This window comes from Lemur catta, chromosome 1 (genome assembly GCF_020740605.2).
Source record: "Lemur catta isolate mLemCat1 chromosome 1, mLemCat1.pri, whole genome shotgun sequence".
In the NCBI taxonomy this organism is placed as follows: domain Eukaryota; kingdom Metazoa; phylum Chordata; class Mammalia; order Primates; family Lemuridae; genus Lemur; species Lemur catta.
Window position 1 is genome coordinate 56,226,773 of NC_059128.1, and position 20,078 is coordinate 56,246,850.

Here is a 20,078-nt window from a genome sequence, read left to right on the forward strand (position 1 = left end):
TACATTCTATAAGACTTAACTCCATAGTGTTAAGGATTTTATGTTAAAGATTTTATGTTAATTCAGTTTGTAAAGGTTCTTCAATTATACTGTTGTATTTCATTTTTATGAGATAAAAGATCAAAAGAAGGTAAAATATGAACTATGATACAAAGGGAACAGTAATTCTTAACAGGGTTGAAAAGGAAGTAGGAAAAAGTGAAAGAGGCTTAAAATAAGACAATTTAATGCATTTATGGGAAATGTTATAGTTTGCATAAACAAGTATAAAATTTAAGGCACAGTGAATAACTATATTTAAACATTATAAACTGGCCACTATTGGACAAGTATCAAAAGTAAAATTCAAGAAACATAAAACCTTCATAAGTTACTATCTTCCTTAAACTACAATCAGAAAAGTTTGTAGGTAAACTCTTTTAGTTACTAGTGCCTCTAGGGAGAGAATATTCAGAAGATTACCTTTAGACATAACCTACCTTCACTTGATAAACAAATACATATCTGAGTTGAAGGTACTAATTCAAATGAAATTAAAAACAAACTGGAGAGGAGATCAGGTTAGCATGTTTTAGAGCTATTGGTAAAATGTAATTTATGGGACATTAATTACATAATCTTTTAAGCACTAAGTTATAAAGAGTTTATACCCATAAATAAAATGATTACCCCATCACTTACTATACACCATATTCATGTTTACATATTCATGTTTACTGGTGTAACTGAAGACTCCTAATGAGTTTAATTATCCTTCCTACATTCTTCAACTTTTGCTTAAAGAACTTATTAATAGTTCATGTTCACTGACAACAGATTTCCATAATAGACCCCCTCTACCTACAGTGTTAGTTTCTCTGAAGCTATATTTTATATAGATATATTTAAGATTGAATACGTAATGCTGTTTAGAAGGCTATTAACATAACCATTAATTTCTAAAAGCTCAATTAAGTTTCTGAAAAGACTTTTAAGATCAACATGTCTAAAATACTCCACACATTCTTCCTTACCTACATTTAGTTATAAATCAAAGTTATTTACAAAGTTAGTCACAGATATCTCAAAAAGGTTCTGTACACACATTTAGGAATATTTAAAAAATTAGCTTTATACTGCATACCTTTGTAAGGTTTGCAAATACCTCAGTAGATAGAGAAATGGCCAACCTGTTCAAGTAAACTGTCCACCTTACTGTTGCTACTTTAAAATGGTGAGTGACACATAAATTCATTATGCTACCACTGCACCTGTACAGTATTTGACACCTGCTGATGGGTTAAATCTACACCTATCCCCCATCCCCTCTTTTCTCAAACTACTTTGCCTACAGGAGGCATTAGGGCTTAATGAGTGACATAACCAGAATGCCATATGAACAATCACTATGTATTACCTCTTGAATAAAAATACACTAACAAATTCATTCCATAACTAGCATTTTTAACATTAGTTCAAAGCTAGCTATTTAATTTGAATAACTACTGAAAAAGAATATTAAGTAACTTGTATTAAAAAATGGAAACCCATCTTGATATTTGCTGTTATAAACTCCAGTTTTCCATAAAAAGTTATTCTCAATGAAAGAAAATTCAAAGTGCATCCATCTTGCTCCTTTTATTATACACTTAGTGAACCATCCTTAGTATGAAATTAATGGTTAGATATATAAACTCAAGGCATAACATGAGAAAATACACGGAAAAAAATCCTCATTTTAATCTGAAACTGTAAGATTATCAGATCCAATTAGCCTTCATCTGCAACTTACCTTGTTTTTTATTAACAAATACACAACAGACAAACAAGCTTGATAATTTAACTCTTCTTAACTAGTGATTATGCTTCTAGAATGTCCTTTTTTAAAAAATCATTTTAAAACCAAAGCACTAATTTGACATAGTAAAAACAGTACAAATACCCAAATTTCAGAGCTGGCTTTTGCTAGATAGAGACTAAGAATGAAGAAACATTTTCCCTTTCCAGATAATAATTTAGAGCATAAATAACTCTATTAAGTTCCACTGAATAGAGAATATGAAAGTTCTTGGTATAAAAAAAAAAGAAACCTTAGTGTTTGAAGTTTGATAGTCATTTCATTCTACGGTGGGACAGAGACTGGATTTTGTTTGCTTTCCATAATTACTTCACTGTCTCCCTCCATTTCAAAATTGAGATTCACAAATGAACTGGATACCACTGTTTCTGGTTGATCTGTCTGAACAATGGAATCAGTCTGCAGTTTATTTTGCTGGTATTGTCTTTCTGCTTCTTCAGACATCCTGTTTTCTTCCTCCTCCTCTTCTTCCTACAAAGGGGAAATATCAATAGTTGAAATATAAATATCCAAAAGGAATAGTATTTCTTCTCCCCCTGTCAGCTTCTCGTGTCTTTTTTAAACCAAAACATTAGTGTCATGTCCAATGCAGTTTGGTCTAATTATGACTCACTTTCCCTTCCCCTGTTCCCAAAATGAAACAATGACTATTGTAAAACATTTTAAGGAAAATGAAGTTACCTGAACTGCTGCCCTCCATTTGCTTGAAGAATGTTCCAGCACAACTTAGCTTAAATGAGACCTGAATTAACTTTGACAGTGGCTATGTATTTGTTCAGTAAGTTTAATCTAAATTAAAAATTAGCTAATACTGTATCACTTCAATTATAGAATGTCAGCCTATTCAGCTGAATAGTCTGCTTCATTCACAAAATGGTGTAACTTGATTAGTTTTCCCATAAGCACCTAATATACAGACAAACCAGTCTCTGTCCTCAAGAAGTTTACATTCTAACAGGAAAGTTAAGACAGGTAAAAATAGTATTAAGACAGAAAGAAATAAGCACTATAGAGATTTAGAAAGAGTAATTTCTAGTTACAGAACTACTAAATTCATTGAGGAGGTGGCATTTGTATCGGACCCTACAGTATGAGTAGTCAGTACAGAGTGAGTAACCCAGGAAGATTAATCTGAGGCTTGATTGAAAATATAGAGAGAGACCATTTAGGAGGCTAATACAATAGTCCAGATGAGGTAATGAGGCTTTAAACAAGGCTGGTAGTGTTAAAAATATTTTTTGTTCATAAAACGTGTTTGAAACCACACAACAAATACAGTCAGCTGACCTTTCCAGACTCATCTCAAGCCCAGCCATTCCCTCATTGTACCCTATGATCCAGTGACGGTAAACTATTTTGCCATTACGCCAAACATACAACGCATTTTCATGCCTCTATATTCTAGCTTTACCTGAACTGCTGCCCTTGATTTACTTGAAGAATAACAAATTATAATATTTATTGTGTGCTCACCAATATATACTAGATGCTGTTCTAAACATTTGTGTATTAACTCATTTAATCTTTAGAGCAACCTTGAGCATGGATGCTGCAATTCTCCTCATTATAAAGATGAGGAAACTGAAGCTTATAGAAGTTAAATGTCTTGCCCAAAGTTATAAAGTTATAGGCGGCAGAGACAGATTTTGAATTCAGGACCTTTGGTTCTTGAGCTCTAAAGTTAGTTTGGTTCTTAAGCACTAAAGCTTTTTCCTTCTTTAAGTCTAAACTCAATTAACCCTCACCTTGAGATCTTATACTTCTGCAGACAGAACTACCCTCACATCTTTGTGCATTGACAACTGGCACATACACATTCCTAGAACTTATAATTTTCTGTGCATCAAACCAACTACACTTCTCCTATGCCCAGTACATGTACTCTGAGTACAGAGACTGGGTCTTGTTTCTTCATCTTAAAATTAGAATAATTCAAATAGAGGTGTATGAAGATTAAATAACATACATGAGGCACCTCACATAGCACTAGCACAATGAAATCTAGCTTAGTTTTGTATATAGATCCTAGAGAAGTGCCAGTTTTAAAGAATTCTAAAATGTATGTTAATTTGGTAAAGAAATTAATGACTCTAGAATGGAATCCCTAGCATAAGAGAGCTATCTTTTGGGAAGCTAGAGAATACATATGTTCATTATACAGTCCACCAAGTCCACAGAAAACCAAACTGAATGAAGAAAGTGTGAAAAGGAGACACACCTCCTTCTTCATCCGGTAATACTCATCAATGGCATATTGGTACTTTGGGGTGCTGATGCCCAAAACAGATGCAATCTTCTCTCCAAGGAAGTCACACACTAAAGATACAAAAGTTAAAAGACTTATACAATTCCAAAAACATTTCATGAGCACTTTCTACGTGTAAGACAGTAGGAATACAAGCGTTACGGTTCCCACCCTCAAAGAGATTATAAAAACCCAATGTATCTTTCTCTTCTGTTAATCTTCCCTGATTTCTCCAAGAAGTATTAGTAGCTGCTTCTGGGCTCCCAACAAATAGTCTATTCATATCTCCATTAACACACTTATCACCAGGTATTATAATTATCTGTTACATAACTATATTTTTAAGAAAAATGTATACTCTTAGAGCGTTGGGATATCACTGGGCTGGAGGAGAGGAATGGTTTGTACTTACAACACTGAGTGCCTACCATGTACCAGGCACCGTGAAAAGTTAGGATTAGGGAGGTTAAAGAACTTGCCCCAACTGACAAACGAGATCCAAAATTCAAATCCAGGTCTGAATCTAAAGCTCATGCTCTTCCTATTATTACACCAGACTGTCTAGCGAGTATAGCATAGCACTCATATAATGAGTGTTCAGTAAATGTTTGTTGAATCAATTACTATTCACAATTAGTCCTAATAAAAAGCAGAAAGTTACAGAAGCTATGAGGAGGCTAAAATTGGAAGCAGAGGAAAGCTTTATATTTTAAAACCTGTATTTAAAATTAGCATTAAGTCATAAGTTGATTATTCATTTCAAGTATGACTTAAATATCTATATAAGAAATGAAATATTTGTGAAATAAAAATATAAATGAACTAGAACTACAGGCTTTAGAATAAGCAGTGAGACAGAATGAAAACAATACCAGTAGGAGACCAAATCAAGTAAGAGCAGCAAAATAGTTCCTAACAGAAAGGGCTTAAGAACGTGAAACACATATCTAAACTAATATAGTCATTCTTCAGTTCTTTTACCTTAAACATAATCAGAAGCTGAAGAATGTTTTCAGGTGAAGTACAAGTTAGGTTAATATCTTCCAATGCTAGCTAGCTTGTGAGGATGGAATAATTAACTCCCTATTATTTCTCCTTCAGTTTGGAAACATCCCATTTGGCAAAGCTCTTGTTCTTTAAGCATGTTACAGCAATTACACAATATTCAAACAGAAAAACAATACCTGAGAGGGTTGATGTGGCAGCCCGAAGCATGTAAAACCATAAATAGGGACCCCAGGTAAGTTTTGTCTGCAACAAGAAGTCAGATTAGCAACATTCATACATAAACTCACTCTATATATTTACGCCAGAATGAAGTAGTCAAATAATTGGTAGGAACAGAGTATATTCTACAGGCAGTAGTACAAATAGACTGCAATCCAATCAAAAATTTTAAATCTTTATAGATAGAATCCCACAAAGATATATATATATATATATGCACATATATATATATATATATTACTTCTATGATAGGATTTTTAATAGCTACAGAGTTGGTGACAGTTTTTTTTTTTTTTTTTTTTGAGACAGAGTCTCGCTCTGTTGCCCGGGCTAGAATGCCGTGGCATCAGCCTAGCTCACAGCAACCTCAAACTCCTGGACTCATGCAATCCTTCTGCCTCAGCCTCCCAAGCAGCTGGGACTACAGGCATGCGCCACCATGCCTGGCTAATTTTTTCTATATATTTTTAGTTGTCCAGCTAATTTCTTTCTATTTTTAGTAAAGATGGGGTCTTGCTCTTGCTCAGGCTGGTCTTGAACTCCTGACCTTGAGGGATCTGCCCGCCTCGGCCTCCCAGAGTGCTAGGATTACAGGCGTGAGCCACCACGCCTGGCCAACAGTATTCTTAAGGTATACCCCAACCTTCTGGGACGATGAACTTTGCCTTCCATTTCAGTGATTTTTTTTCCTGTAACAGAAAATTTTTCCTCTGTAACTGAGAATACTGCCTGGACATTATGGGCATCATCAGAGGACATGGTCATTTCTCTCTCTTTTTTCTTTAGCCAAACTGTAGTAGCTGAGGAAGGGGCTTTATTATATCTGTAGCAAAGTTCCTGGCCACAAAATTTTGGCTATATCTATAAAATTCTAATTCCAGATGAGAGGGCACTATAAACTTAATTTTTCTGAAAACTACAAAGGAGAGGAATAGAGATAGATACCAATGGGTTGCAGGTATCGTCGTGTGTGCTGAGTGCACAAATCTTCTGGTAGCTGGGCAGGCCCAGTTGCCCAGAGCATGGCAGGCTTTGCATGAGCAGAGCCACTAAGATGTTGACTGCTCAGGACTTCATTGTGGGGCTGCTGGGGCATAGAAAGCCTGGTACAAAGAGCATGTTATCCTTTTCTACTATGGCACCCTTTCAGATATAAGAGTCTGAGTTGACAGGAACATGAGACCGGTTAACTTTATTAATTCTTGGATTTATTCCTAAGTGACTTTCTCTCTATACAAGTCTTCTGAATGTCAGCTTGATGGCAAGGGAAGAGAGGGGATGGTGTTTTTGTTCCATCTCTACCTGTCCTTGAATTTCCTCCCCCATCTCTACTTCATCCAGTGGATTTGTCTCTACATGATGTTTTTGATACCCCTATGTTCTGTTTCCAAACATCACTCTCCACAAAGATATTTTACATTCACTCATATAACTACCACCTACTTAAGCCCATAAAAGAACCAAAAAAAAAAAAAATGGAGCCACTGAAATGGAGTTGGTAAATCACAGTCTGGATTATCTAGGAGTTGATAATCCAGAGGCTTCCTTTCCCATCTTGCTGCTTTTTTGTCTTCACTGTTTATAATCACAATACCAGAGAGGGTATACAATTCATGAAAAGGGCCTTCAAGACTCATACAGTCTGACATACGTATGTTATAGTCGGGAAATTAAGGCTCAGGGAAATTAAGCAGGATAAGGGCATATCAAATGAGTTTTTAATGGTGGGACAATAAGGGACAAATAAGTGGCAAGGTAAGTTTTGTTTCTTTAAGAATTAGAAAAGGTAGCCAGGCATGGTGGCGCATGCCTGTAGTCCCAGCTACTCAGGAGGCTGAGGCAGTAGGATCGCTTAAGCCCAGGAGTTTGAGGTTGCTGTGAGCTAGGCTGACGCCAAGGCACTCACTCTAGCCCGGGCAACAAAGTGAGACTCTGTCTCAAAAAAAAAAAAAAAAAGAATCAGGAAAAAAAAAAAAAAGAATTAGAAAAGGACTAGACCATACAACCTAAGACAAGCTCAGTGTATGTTGGTAAGCCACCTCCACTGGCAGAATGCAATCAACACTGCATACCTCCATAGCTAATCTTGGTTCTAGATTCCATATAGGACTTTCGTGAAGCTTGCCAAATAGATGACAGTTTGACACTGTGGATGAAACCAGTAATACAGGCATGCTTCATTGTACGAATATTTTGTTTATCAAAAGAAAACATAGTAAAGAGAGTGCAATCAATCAAATACATTAATAATTGTTTGTTTGGGTTTGGGTGTGTGTGTGTGTGTGTGTGTGTGTGTGTGTGTGTGTGTGTGTGTGGTTTTTTGTTTTTGTTTTGTTTTTTGAGACAGGGTCTTCTCTGTCGCCTGAGCCAGAGTGCAGTGGTGTCATCATAGACCACTGTAACCTCAAATTCCTGTGCTCAAGTGATCCTCCTGCCTCAGCCTCCCAAGTAGCTGAGACTACAGGTGTGCGCCACCAAGTCTGGCTAATTTTTCTATTTTTTTGTAGAGATGGGTCACTCTTGCTCAGGCTGGTCTCAAACTCGTGACCTCAAGCAATCCTCCCACCTCGGCCTCCCAAAGTGCTAGGATTACAGATGTGAGCCATGTGCCTGGCCAATAATTGTTTTAATACTGTTTCCAAGGAAAGGAGAAAGAGAAAACTTGTCCATAATCTTACGATTATGAGAGCATTAAAAATGTGAACACAAGAATATCTGTTAAGACTGAGTAGATGGGTGAAAGCAGAGAGAAGGAAACAAACAACACAGTCTTACTATAAAAAGTAGGTATGCCAATTTCTGTGATATTGTTCCTGAAAAGACACAGAAGTAAAGCAGTTCCTTTTTATCCATTTACTCAAGAATGAATGTCCAAATAATTCAGCCAAGAAAATACTGATATTATTGACTCCCTAGATCAAATTTGCTATATCTTCTATATTCAGAGAAGGAGGGGTCTCTTATGAGGGATAAGGGTTACTTTAGGGGCTCTATTTAAGATGTTCTGATCTTATGGTTTACAGGAAATGGGAAAGTGGCAGAAGTATAAGGAAATGGAGTCAATTTCTATAACACGTAATAAATGATAAGGCCAGGAAACTATTTAGAAAAGGACAAGACATGCTCTGGAGCAAAGTATACAGTTGGCCATTAAACAAAAATGGTTTGAAATGCACAGATCAACTTAAACATGGACTTTTTTTCAATAAATATACTGGAAAATTTTTTGGAGATTGACAATTTAAAAAAATTCATAAACCATATAGCCTAGAAATATCAGAAAAAAAGTAAGAAAAAGTTAGGTATGTCATGAATGCATAAAATATACATAGATACTTGTCTATTTTATCATTTAGTACCATAAAATATACACAAGTCTACCATAAAATTTTAAATTTATCAGAACTTTCACATACAAACACAAACTATACATGGTACCATTTACAGTCAAGAGATATATAAACAAACATAAAGATACAGTATTAATCATAACTGCATAAAATCAACTGTAGTAATATTGTACTACTGTAATAATTTCACAGCCACCTCCTGTTACTACTGCGGTGAGCACAAGTGTTTTGATCTCTCATGGTTCTTGCGTATTTTTCATCATGTTTCCTGTAATACCATAAACTTTAAATAACACCATGGGACCTATACAAAGTGCCACTAGTGATGCTGGAAGTGTTCCTAAGAAGCAGAGAAAAGTCATGATACTATAAGAAAAAGTTAAATGTCTTGATATGTACTTTAAATTGAGGTCTGCAGCTGTGGTTACCTGTCATTTCAAGATAAATGAATCCAAGTGTAAGGACTATCGTTAAAAAAAAAAAAAAAGAAAGAAAAAAATCTGTGAAGCCATCACTGCAGCTATGCTAGTGAGTATGAAAACTGTGCACTTTTTGAAAATACTTGTTTATCTTGTATTGAAAATGCAGCTTTTATGTGGGTGCAGGATTGCTCTTAGAAAGGTATACCTATAGACTCTAATATAATTTGAGAAAAAGTCATTATATGACAGCTTAAAGCAAAGTAAGGTGAAGTATCTAAAGCTGGAGAATTGAATGCCAGCAAAGGATGGTTTGATCATTTTAGAAAGAAGTTGACTTTAAAAATGTCAAAAAAACCAACAGAAGCAGCTCTGTTAACCAAAAGGCAGCAGACAAGTTTTCAAACACCATTAAGAAAATTATTGTGGAAAAAGGATACCTGCCTGAACAGTTTTTTAATGCAGACAAAAGTGCCCTATTTTGGGGAAAAAAAAAGCCACAAAGGATATTTACTAGTAAGGAAGAGAAGCGAGCACCAGAATTTAAGGCAAGAAGGGATAAGCTAATTCTACTGTTTTGTGCAAATGTAGTTGGGTTTATGGTCAGGACTGCCCGTATCTATAAAGCTAACCCACAAGACTTGAAGGGAGAAGATAAACACCAGCTTGCCAGTCTTTTCTTAGAAGAGATCCTTTTTCTGGATTGGTTCCATTGATACTTTGTCCCTGAAGTCAGGAAGTACCTTGCCAATAACAGCCTGCCTTTTTAAAGTTCTTTTGATAGTGGACAATGCCCCTGGCCACCCAGAACCCCACAAGTTCAATATCAAACTGTATCTCAATAAAGCTTTTAAAAAGAGTAAATCTTTAGGAAAGTAATAAGGATGCATTCTTTTTATGACAATGCCTTTATTTTCAGTTTCTATGTAAATACAGGCCAACTTCTGAGACAATAACTTTTTAAAACATATACACGTTTATAAAGACAAATATGAACTAATCCCTTCAAAATAATTTAAAAAGAAGACATTTATTCCAATATCTTTTCCACTACATGAAACATCTCTGTAATATTTTATTAATACATATATTTGGAACTACCTTCAGAGTATATTGCACAATCCTTTGAATATTTTCTGTAGTAGAGAACCTAGATGTGCTTTTTTAATAGCCAAAATTTACTTAGAGCCAAATCTGATTTAAAAAAGTATTAATAATTCTCTATCTATGCTGTTACTATGCTTTATCTTCTTTATAACACTTTGCACATCCTGATAATTACAGTACATATTTATTTGTTTATTGCCTATCTTCCAACTAGTACGTAAGAGCAGAAATTTCTTGGCTGAAAGAAAAAAGCAGAAATTTATACTGTTCATTGCTATATCATCAGTCCCTGAAACAGTACTTGTTAGAAAGTCAGCGAATATGTGATCATACAGAAACTCAAAATAACTACTTGGGAGGGCATTACTCCTTTTTAAAAATATACAGTTAGTCTCATAATTTTATGGTCACATCTCACATAATTTAGAAATTCTTAAAGTTAGCTAGTGAGGCACACAAAGTTAAGAACTGTATATTTCTATCTTCTAATCAAAACTTGAGGCAACATAAAAAAGAACTGACAATTTCCTAAGTTTTGGGTGGAAACTATCATGGTAGTACAGTCCTTAATTCAAAGGAACTAGGGTTTAAGCACTTAATTTAGTAAGATAAATCTTAAAGAAATCTATTCACACTAACACACTAACAAAGTATCCTGGCACTGAAAAACAAATGGTTTAAGGTTACTGAAATGCTGAAAATATTTCCATTCGTATTGTGTAAAAATACCATTTTCTAACAAAATCATAACACATAATTTTATAATTGGAATATAGTTCATTTAAACCTCAAAAGGTCCCTTCCATTCAATGTTCAAGAAATAAATTAATAAAAAAAAAAAAAAACGCCCACTGACTAACGGATCATCAATATCAAACTTACCGGATCAACAGTTGGCAAAACATCTTTCTTCTCCAGGCCATCGACTTCATCTTCATCTGTGCTGTATTCTTCCATTGTTTCACCACTAACAAAGTGGATGACTCTCCTTGGGACTTTCTTCTTTTTTCCTATGACTCCCAGTTCTACATTGTCAAAGCCTCTCTCGTTACTCATCTATATCAATAATAAATTAAGAAAATGAGAGTTTCAAGTGAGATTTTCTTTCATTACACACAAAAAATTTTTGGTTGCTTTATTTTAGGGGATAAAGGAAAAAAAAACAAACTTCAAGCAGTTTTTTTCCCTTAAAAAACAAATCTTACATGAGGATCCATAGCATACTGTGTACGTAGAGTTTAATGAATAACCCAAAGTAAACATCTGCATACTCACTGACGCTAAAAAATAGAACGTAACCAATTAAACTTTTTGTTTACGTCAACAATAAATTAAGCACCACACTAAGTCATAGCAATCCCAATTTTTTATATAAATGAAGGCTGCTGGACATAAATAATTTTAAAGAATAATGGTAATTATGGAAAGATTAATGTATAATATCAAAGGAAAATCATATAGACACACACAGATATATCAGAAATATAAAATAAAATAAATAGTTTATATCAGAGAACTCTGCTAAATTTTTGGATTTGACCTTAGCTACGTATTACATAAGCAAAAGAAAAGCAGTTCAGCTTAAACCTCTCCTTTTTCAAAACAGGAGTTCTAAATTCAAATGCCTTTTAGGGTCAAGCAGGTACCAAAAATGAGTGAACCTATGTAGCTGTGGTCCCCAATCCCCAGTCCATGGACCAGTACCAGTCCATGGCCTGTTAGGAACTGGGCCGCACAGCAAAAGGTGAGTGGCAGGCAAGCAAGTGAAGCTTCATCTGTATTTACAGCTGCTCCTCATTGCTTGTACCGCCACACGAGCTCCACCTCCTGTCAGATCATTCATAGCATTAGATTCTCATAGGAGCACGAACCCTACTGTAAACTGCACATGCTCCTCATGAGAATCTAATGCCTGATGATCTGCCATGGAGCTGAGGTGGTAATGCTAGTGCTGGGGAGAAGCTGCAAATACAAATTTTCATTAACAGAGAGGTATGACTGTACAATAAATGTAATGCGCTTGAATCAACCTGAAACCCTCTATCCCCCACCCTAGTCTGTGGAAAAATTATCTTCCATGAAAAACAGGTCCCTGGTGCCAAAAAGGTTGGGGACTGCTGCTATATAGGGAAGAGCAGACCCTGGAGAATGCACACCCCAACTAAAGACATTTAAATTAAAAAAAAATTTTTTTAAACACTGTGCAGGCCAAATAAAATCCATTTATAAGCCTAATCTGGAAAGCAGACCATCTTAGTCAATAATATATAGATGACAATAGAGATTCTGATAGTAAAAAGATTTTATACTTTCTTTTTAAGAGCTAGAGTTTCACTCTATTGCTCAGGCTGGAGTGCAGTGGTGCAATCATAGCTCACTGCAACCTTGAAATCTGGGGCTCAAGTGATCTTCTCACCTCAGCCTCTCAAGTAGGTAGGACTACAGGCGCATGCCACCATGCCCAGCTAATTTTTTTTTACTATTTGTAGAGAAGAGGTGTCACTATGTTGCCCAGGCTAGTCTCCAACTCCTGGGCTCAAGTGATCCTCCTGTTTTGGCTTCCCATCACACCTGGCCAGATATTACAAATGTTAAAACTACAGCCATCTATGGAATTCTATTTAAATCCCAAATTCACTCCTAAGGGAATATTAATTTTACTGCATATGCAATTTCCAAACTTAAAGTAAATGTATATTGTGGGAGATGGTGAAGAGCTTTTCACTGTCATCTTGCCTCAAGTTTAAACTCCTAGATTTCAAAAAGACATCGTATACATAATTGTGAAGAAAAGCTGGCAACAGTGCTTATCCCCACAGATAGAAACTAAGATGGGGAAGAAGGTATAGGCCAGGGAGTAGTCAAGGAAGCCTTTTATTCTTTTTGCATTTTGGTGTTTATTATTGCTATTTTGGGATGAGAATATGTTTGTGTATTACTGGTATATCAAAACTAAACCAAAGTAAACGATACAAGACTATAGGGCTGTCCTGATTAGACTCCATGTTGGTAGAATTCTCTAGAATAGTCCAGAGTTCAAAAAGTTTGTCCTGGGGAGCGGCGCCACCTCGCGGGCCCACAGAATCCAGTCAGAAGCGTTAGTTCGTCAACCATGACCGTGAACAAAGCACGGAGCGTGCTCAGCAGGCGCTTTCCTATTTGCTGGCGCGGCATCAGCAGCCTCAGAGAGGGGGAGTTTATGGTGCTGCAACTCGTAATCAGATTCACCATGGGACCTTCAGGCCTCTCACCAAGGCCCCCCAGTGTGCATCTTTACAACCTTTGTCTTCTCTCCTGACTTACTCTGGGGTCCATTGATGAGTTAGACCCCTGAACCATTGCTCTGGACAAACTTTTGTTCAAGCTGGATACAACTGAGGAAATGGTTATATTACCAAGGCTTTGAATGGAATGTGGTATTTTCAGATATGACCAGACAACTTTAGAAACTAAGGCTGACTTTATGAAGCCAATAAAGCCCCTGGGGAAAAAATGGCCAGAACCACCAAAAATTAAAACTGTCCTTTTCCTGAAGTCCTGCAAGCTGAAGCTGGACAACTTGATATTAACTTCAGAGAAATCACAACAGTTGATGTACAGACAACCTTCAAAACACGCAAACTGCAAAGCAGGGAAATCTGTCAGATTGCTACAGCCCACCCTTGCTCCATCCAAAGATGTTTTGGGCCCAGTTCCTAGAAATCTTCTTGACTGTTGCCCTCTGGACTCAGAAACTGAGTTTATAGTTTGTTCCAACTATTAATCTTTGCTTTTTTTAAAAAAAATTTAAATAGAACTAAATGCCCCTCATTAAAGGGCTGACAGCTCGCACCGTCCAGCAGATGTCCTGGCTGCCGAGCTCCGGCAGATGATTCAGCTGGCCCTTGCTGAACAAAAGGTGACCCAACAACTAATGGGACTGACAAAGATTCTTTGCTTGGCCAAACTTTATTCTGCCTTCTGAACCTTCTCCTAGGTAGGCCCCTCTATACACTTTTTTGTGAAATCTAGTTTTAACAAAGAACCCTGCTAAGTCAGGTTAGCAAGAACCCCACCTTCGGCCTCTGGTCTCCTTTGCTATCTGATCAGGCTCCTACACTCCCTGCCATCCCCCAGATGGTGTCTGGTCACCCTGGCCTGGCTGCAGCAGGAATCTGTTAGGTCAGTTAAGCCAGAGTCCCCCAACACTGATGTTTCCTCTTAGGCATTTTCCATCCTCGACCCCACCCTGTTCCTTGGCTATAAATCTCCACTTGCCTGTGCTATACTCAGAGATGAGCCCAGTCTCTCTCTTCCACTGCAAGACCCTGTTGCAGTGGTCTCTATACCATGGCAGTGGTCCAGAATAGAGTCTTCCTTGACATGCTTAAAAAAAAAAAAAAAGTTTGTGCTCTATAAGGATTCTTGGGAATTTGGGGTTTTTTTCTTGGTGGTTGTTGCTGCTGTTTTTAATTCAGAGTCTCATCTGTGTTGCCCAGGCTAGTCTCAAACTCCTGGACTGAAGCCATCCTTCCACTTCTGCTGGGATTACAAACCATCATGCCCAGTTCAGGATTCTTATAGTTATGGGCAAACATAATTTAAATCATGATTGCTGTTTAACCACTAGAAAAGTTTTTTGAACCGATTTTGCAGAGATGTGATAATACTGATAAAAATAATAAACTAGAATTGCCCAGTTATACCAGTATAAACTACTTTATTTTTATGCATTGTTTTCTAAGGTCCTTCTTAGAAAACAGATATGGTTTTTCTCTGTCCTTTACTTCCCAAAGGTAAATTTAGTCATTACCCAGGATTTGAATGCAGATATATCCAACCCAAAGAACACATACATCGTTCCATGACACACATGAACATCACTGACAGCAACTATAACTGCCATATAGCAAACTGCAGATCATGAAAACTTTAATAAGGCTATCTATGGGTTAACCTGAAAAAAATTCCCTATTCTCTCCAGTTCATCTTGGGGGTTCAAACAAATCCCAGCCCTTGATAAAGGAAATCAGCCCATTTATTGTGTCCATGAACATATGGACAAGTGGTTTATTTATTCAAGCCACCTTTCTTCTACAACTCCCCCAACCCCAGGTCCCCAGACACTGAAAGCCATTCCTACACAATCTCGTGTTTCCCCTTGAGATAAGATTTGGCCTATGGTTGTCCTGACACTAATGTTTCCTTTTAGACCATGACTCAGCTTTTTGGATCCCTTAATTTCCTATAGGAAGGAAAGCCAGAGGAGATAGGTTAGATCCCCAGTCATCATATTAACTGGATGGATCTCATACCAACACAACAGCCCCAGTCGGTGAATAGATCTCAGATCTTTCACAATATTCTACCATGCCCCGTCCTATTCCCTGCGACCACCCCTACCAGAGCAGAAGCAGCTTCTCACTGCTCCCTCTAGCAATCTCCCATTGGCTTAAGTTTTCCTAAGACATAGGCAAAGGAGAAGGAATGTCTCTCATTGGCTTAACCACTTTATTTTCCTTAAACATCATTAACAAAGCAATCTGGGTGGGTCATAACGACTAGTATGAAATCTCCATTAACGCTGACTCTTGGCTATGGTCTTTCCAAAAGGTTAAAAAAAAAAAAATCTACAAAGGGGAAGGAAGAAATATGATTCATATTTTTCATTCCAATTCCAAAGTTGGATAAGTAGAAACAGAACTTTGAGTAATATCCTCTATACATAATACCTCATTTGAAATGGCATTTTAGTCTAATTATATTTCACATAAAGATTTTTATTAAATAGACTTTTATTTAAGGCCTTTCTTTAAAAAGTTTGATATTATTTTTTGATATAGTAAAATCTAAATTTTAGGTTTGAGGATCAGCAAACTTTTTGTAAAGGCCAGATAATAAATAGTTTAGCTTTTGTGGGCCATATAATTTCTGTCACAACTGAACTCCGTGAAAGCAGCCATGGACAAGTAGCCACTTACATGGACACTACATAATGAATGGGCATGGCCATGTTCCAATAAAACTTTACATAAACAAGTGGCTACGTGGATCTGGCCCATAGACTGTAATCTGTCAACCTCTGATCTTAAGGAAGCAGACTGGCAAGTAAAAAACCTGTGAAAGACAATACAGTTTTGAGTATTCTTTATCCAAAATGCAAGTGTTTTGAATTTTAGATTTTTTTCAAATTTTGCAACATTTGCATTATACTTGCTGGTTGAGCATCCCAAATCCAAAATCCAAAATGTTCCAATGAGCATTTTCTTTGAGAATTATGAGAACACTCAAAAAGTTTCACATTTTGGAGCATTTCAGATTTGGAATACTCAACCTATATGACATGTGATTCCAACCCAGTGAAGGCAGGCATTGACAGGTAAAACCAACCAGAAAATAATGTGGTACAAAATTTCCAGTAATTATAAATAAAAGTTATTCTGAATTTTCCAAACCGTTTCATTTTTACAAATAATAAACTTGCAAGTAAGAAAATCTTCACTGTCAATATAAATTCCATCACTTTAACGAACTCCAAAGATCTGAAAAGACAGTTTCATAACACCGGGAAATTTTGAGATACAGTGTCAATTAACATTTTACTACATTTTATGGCTAATCAAACTGCAAATCTGTTTCTCAGGACCTGTTTTTAATGGCAATTTTCTTTTTATCTACTTCCATAGCAGCCAGAACTTATGTAAAGCAGGTACTACACTTGGAATTTATTCTGTATCACCTTCCCCAACTAGGTTGTTAGCAACATGGAGGTAAGTACTTCTATATCCTTTAGCCTACAGTTCTTGGCACATAGTAAGTGCTTGGGAACTGTTCCAAGGTGAGGTCTATCAAACCTAACCGAAAAGTCAGAGGAAGCTAAGAGGCCAAAGAAAGGGGCTGGCAAATCCAGTTTCTCAGAAAAAAAACATTTAATAGGGACTTATGAACAGAAGCCACATACTGGTAGACTTGAGACTGTGGATCCCAGTGCCATTACCCACCAGACCCAGGGCTTATATACAACAGGGAAGGAATGGGGAGGACAACTGAACTGACCACTCAGGGAAAAAAAAGAATGCTATGTGAATCTGCCTAAGGGCAGGATTTAACAATTTAACAGTAGATAAAGTAAATTAAAAAGTATATAAAGCAGCAACAGTAGATAAAGTAGAAATCTTAGAGGCATTCCTAAAACAGGGGATACTCAGAAGTTAACATGGCCAATTAGCATCCAAGATGGAGTTGCTTTAGCCTCTACAGTAATAGAGGTGCTAAATAAATAAATAGTATGGAAATTTTAACTCCTTTAATAATATTAAGGCTGAAATTCCATTTAAAAGTCTATGCAGAGAAGCTGCTGGATAGAACATCACAAGAAGTACTGGATGGCCTGGTTAGAGGCCTAATTCTAGACCCAATCTCCTATCTCTTACTCCCTTCCCTACATGGCACTTGAGATTTCTCAGTTTTGCCAAACTTGGGAAGGAGTCTAAGATGACAGTCTCTCCCTCCACTCAGATCTCCACTGCATTGGCCTTTTCCCTCTTAACTGTGCTCAAATCCCTCGGCATAGATCTGGGGTTCCCAGAGACGTTTCTGCTTTAGAAATGTGAATGAGAAAGCAAAAAGGACAAATTAGAAAACAGTTTGTATAGTACAAACTCATTTGTGTTTAACAAGAAAGAAGGAGTAGTATTTGCATAGAAAATCCCAGAGAGAATAGACCAAAACTTAATAGTTACTTTTGGGGAATGAGAATGTGAGGAAAGGGTGATGGATATTCCTGTGAATTTTTACCTTTCTCTTTACAGCCTTCTTTACTGTTTAAATATTTATTTTTTAACCAAGAATATAAAAATAACATAATACCAAAACCAAAAAAAGAGCCTCTGTTTAAACAACAAATATCTGCTATATCAGTACAAGTATGTTTACTTTGCTATTAGAGAGATTCAAAGCTGAAGTAATGATAAAAACAATTCTAGTAACGAAAATGGAAAAAATCAAATGGAAAAAGCACATCAAGCACTATGGACTTAAAGGTTAAGTTCAAGTGTACCTGTCAACAGGTCTCAACTGAAAATGAAGTGGCTCCCTAATCAATTAGTGTTGTTCCCTGAATTCCTTCTTGCATGTTATCCTACTCCTTCTGACACAGAAGAAGAAACAAGAAATTCCATAGAAACTAGTATGTGGAAAAGTTTTTGTTAATGCACACTACATCTTATACCATAGGAGCTACACTCACAGTTTGAGGGAAATGTCTTACTAACATTCAGATACTTAGTCTCTCATTCTCATGAACGATTGGAAGATTACTACACATGAGCAACTCCAGATTTTTAACAGCCAAAATTGAGTACTCCTGAGCCAGTTTCAGTTAAAGCAATTTCTTCATTAGTTTTACTTGGGTAAAGGTCCTAAACTACTAATTTAGACTACCATTTCCAAAACAAATCTCCAGACTGAGTGTACCTAACTCTGTAAACCAGCACTGTCCAGTACAGTAACCACTAGCCACATGTGGCTAATGCACACTTGAAATGTGGCCAGTAGGACCCGAGATGTGCTGCGTGTAAAATACACACAGGATTTCAAAGACTTAGAAAAGACTCAAAAAAGAGAATGCAAAATACTTCATTAATAACTTTCAAATTAAGTATAGGTTGAAATGTTTTTGATAAATTGGGTTAAATAATACATGATATTAAAATTAATATCACCGGTTATTTTTTGAAGGGGCTATTGGAAAATTTTCCATTGCAATTTTCAGTGAGGCTTGCATTTTATTTCTGTTGGGCAGCACAGCTCTGAACCTTGGTTACCTCCTTGGTGAAATGGAGATAACGCCCATTCGAGCGGTTACTATAAGGATCGAGCGAACTAAGACCTGTAAACGCTTAGCATATAGTTGCTATTAGCTAACCAAAGGCCAGCTGCCAAGGCAGGCGCTTGCACAAGAAGAGACTCAAAAGCGGTTGACGCCACCGTCACCAGGCTTCCAGCTACTCTTAGGACAGCCTTTGCGGGGCATGCCTTCCTTCTCTCGCTTGCAGAACACAAGCTGGAATTTCACCCCCGGAAACCCGAGGGCGTCCCAGGGACTGCGGCGCGGCCAGCGAAGGCGCTGGTGAGCGTGGGGCGCCTCCGCTGGGAGCGGGCGTCCGCTCCTTCCCACAAGCCGGTTTCACCGAGCAGAGTCAGGGGGACGGTGAGGAGGAACCCCGAAACCCATGTCCAGCGGGCGGCCTCCTAGGAGGAAGGCCGGGCAGGCCAAAAGGGCAGCCCGCGGACCAGGTAAGGAAGGAGGCTCGGCTCTCCAGCTCTCAGCCTAGGCGGCCCCACCTACCTGCCGCGCCGGTTCCCTGAATGAGGCGGCGGCCGCAGCTCCAGATGCTGAGACTTCTCCTTCCCCACGGCCCACTGGCTCCGGGTCCATCGTGGTCGCCGCCACACGACTACTGGCGCTGGCAAGACAGAGGGTAATGGCCGATAAGCTCACTGCCATCCTCCACCTCCCCGCCCAGTCGCTGACCGAGCCCGGCTATCGGGAAGTGGGACTCACCGGGAGTGCCCGCCTCGCGCCGCGCCGCGCCCCGCCAAGTCACTGTGAGAGCGACTTGATGGCCGAGAGGGGCGGGGCCGGCCCGCGCCTCGCCCGCTGGCTCCGCCCCCGCAGCCGGCTGCCTGCAGCCTGAGAGGCGCAACCGCCCGCTGGCCGGGCGGGGCCCCGCGCTGCGCCGCTTCCGGCCCGGCCCACGTCCGCAGCCCGCGGAGCCCCCGCCTGGCACCACCTGTGACGTCACGCCTCGTACCTGTACCTGAAGCCTGGCGTCAGGATCCCGGCGCAGCCCTGGCCCAGCTGCGCGCCTGGCAGTCACCCTCCCAGACCTTGGTTGCTGCACTTATAAATG

At 38.2% G+C, this 20,078-nt stretch overlaps 1 protein-coding gene across 2 annotated transcripts; it reads right to left on the minus strand.

Annotated features, from left to right (window-relative positions):
• Positions 1–230: 230 nt before the first annotated feature.
• Positions 231–19,833, minus strand: FAM177A1 (family with sequence similarity 177 member A1). 2 transcript variants are annotated; one of them, XM_045568748.1, is made up of 6 exons: positions 19,730–19,833; positions 19,514–19,631; positions 11,068–11,241; positions 5,267–5,333; positions 4,056–4,153; positions 231–2,308 (listed from the first exon to the last, which is right to left on the minus strand). In XM_045568748.1, exons 2-6 carry the CDS (start codon positions 19,601–19,603, stop codon positions 2,102–2,104), a joined length of 636 nt encoding a protein of 211 aa, XP_045424704.1. In that variant the 5' UTR covers positions 19,604–19,631; positions 19,730–19,833; the 3' UTR covers positions 231–2,101. The 2 variants fall into 2 exon arrangements, with proteins under 2 accessions (XP_045424704.1, XP_045424695.1); XM_045568739.1 differs by having other exon boundaries at positions 19,514–19,765.
• Positions 19,834–20,078: the final 245 nt, after the last annotated feature.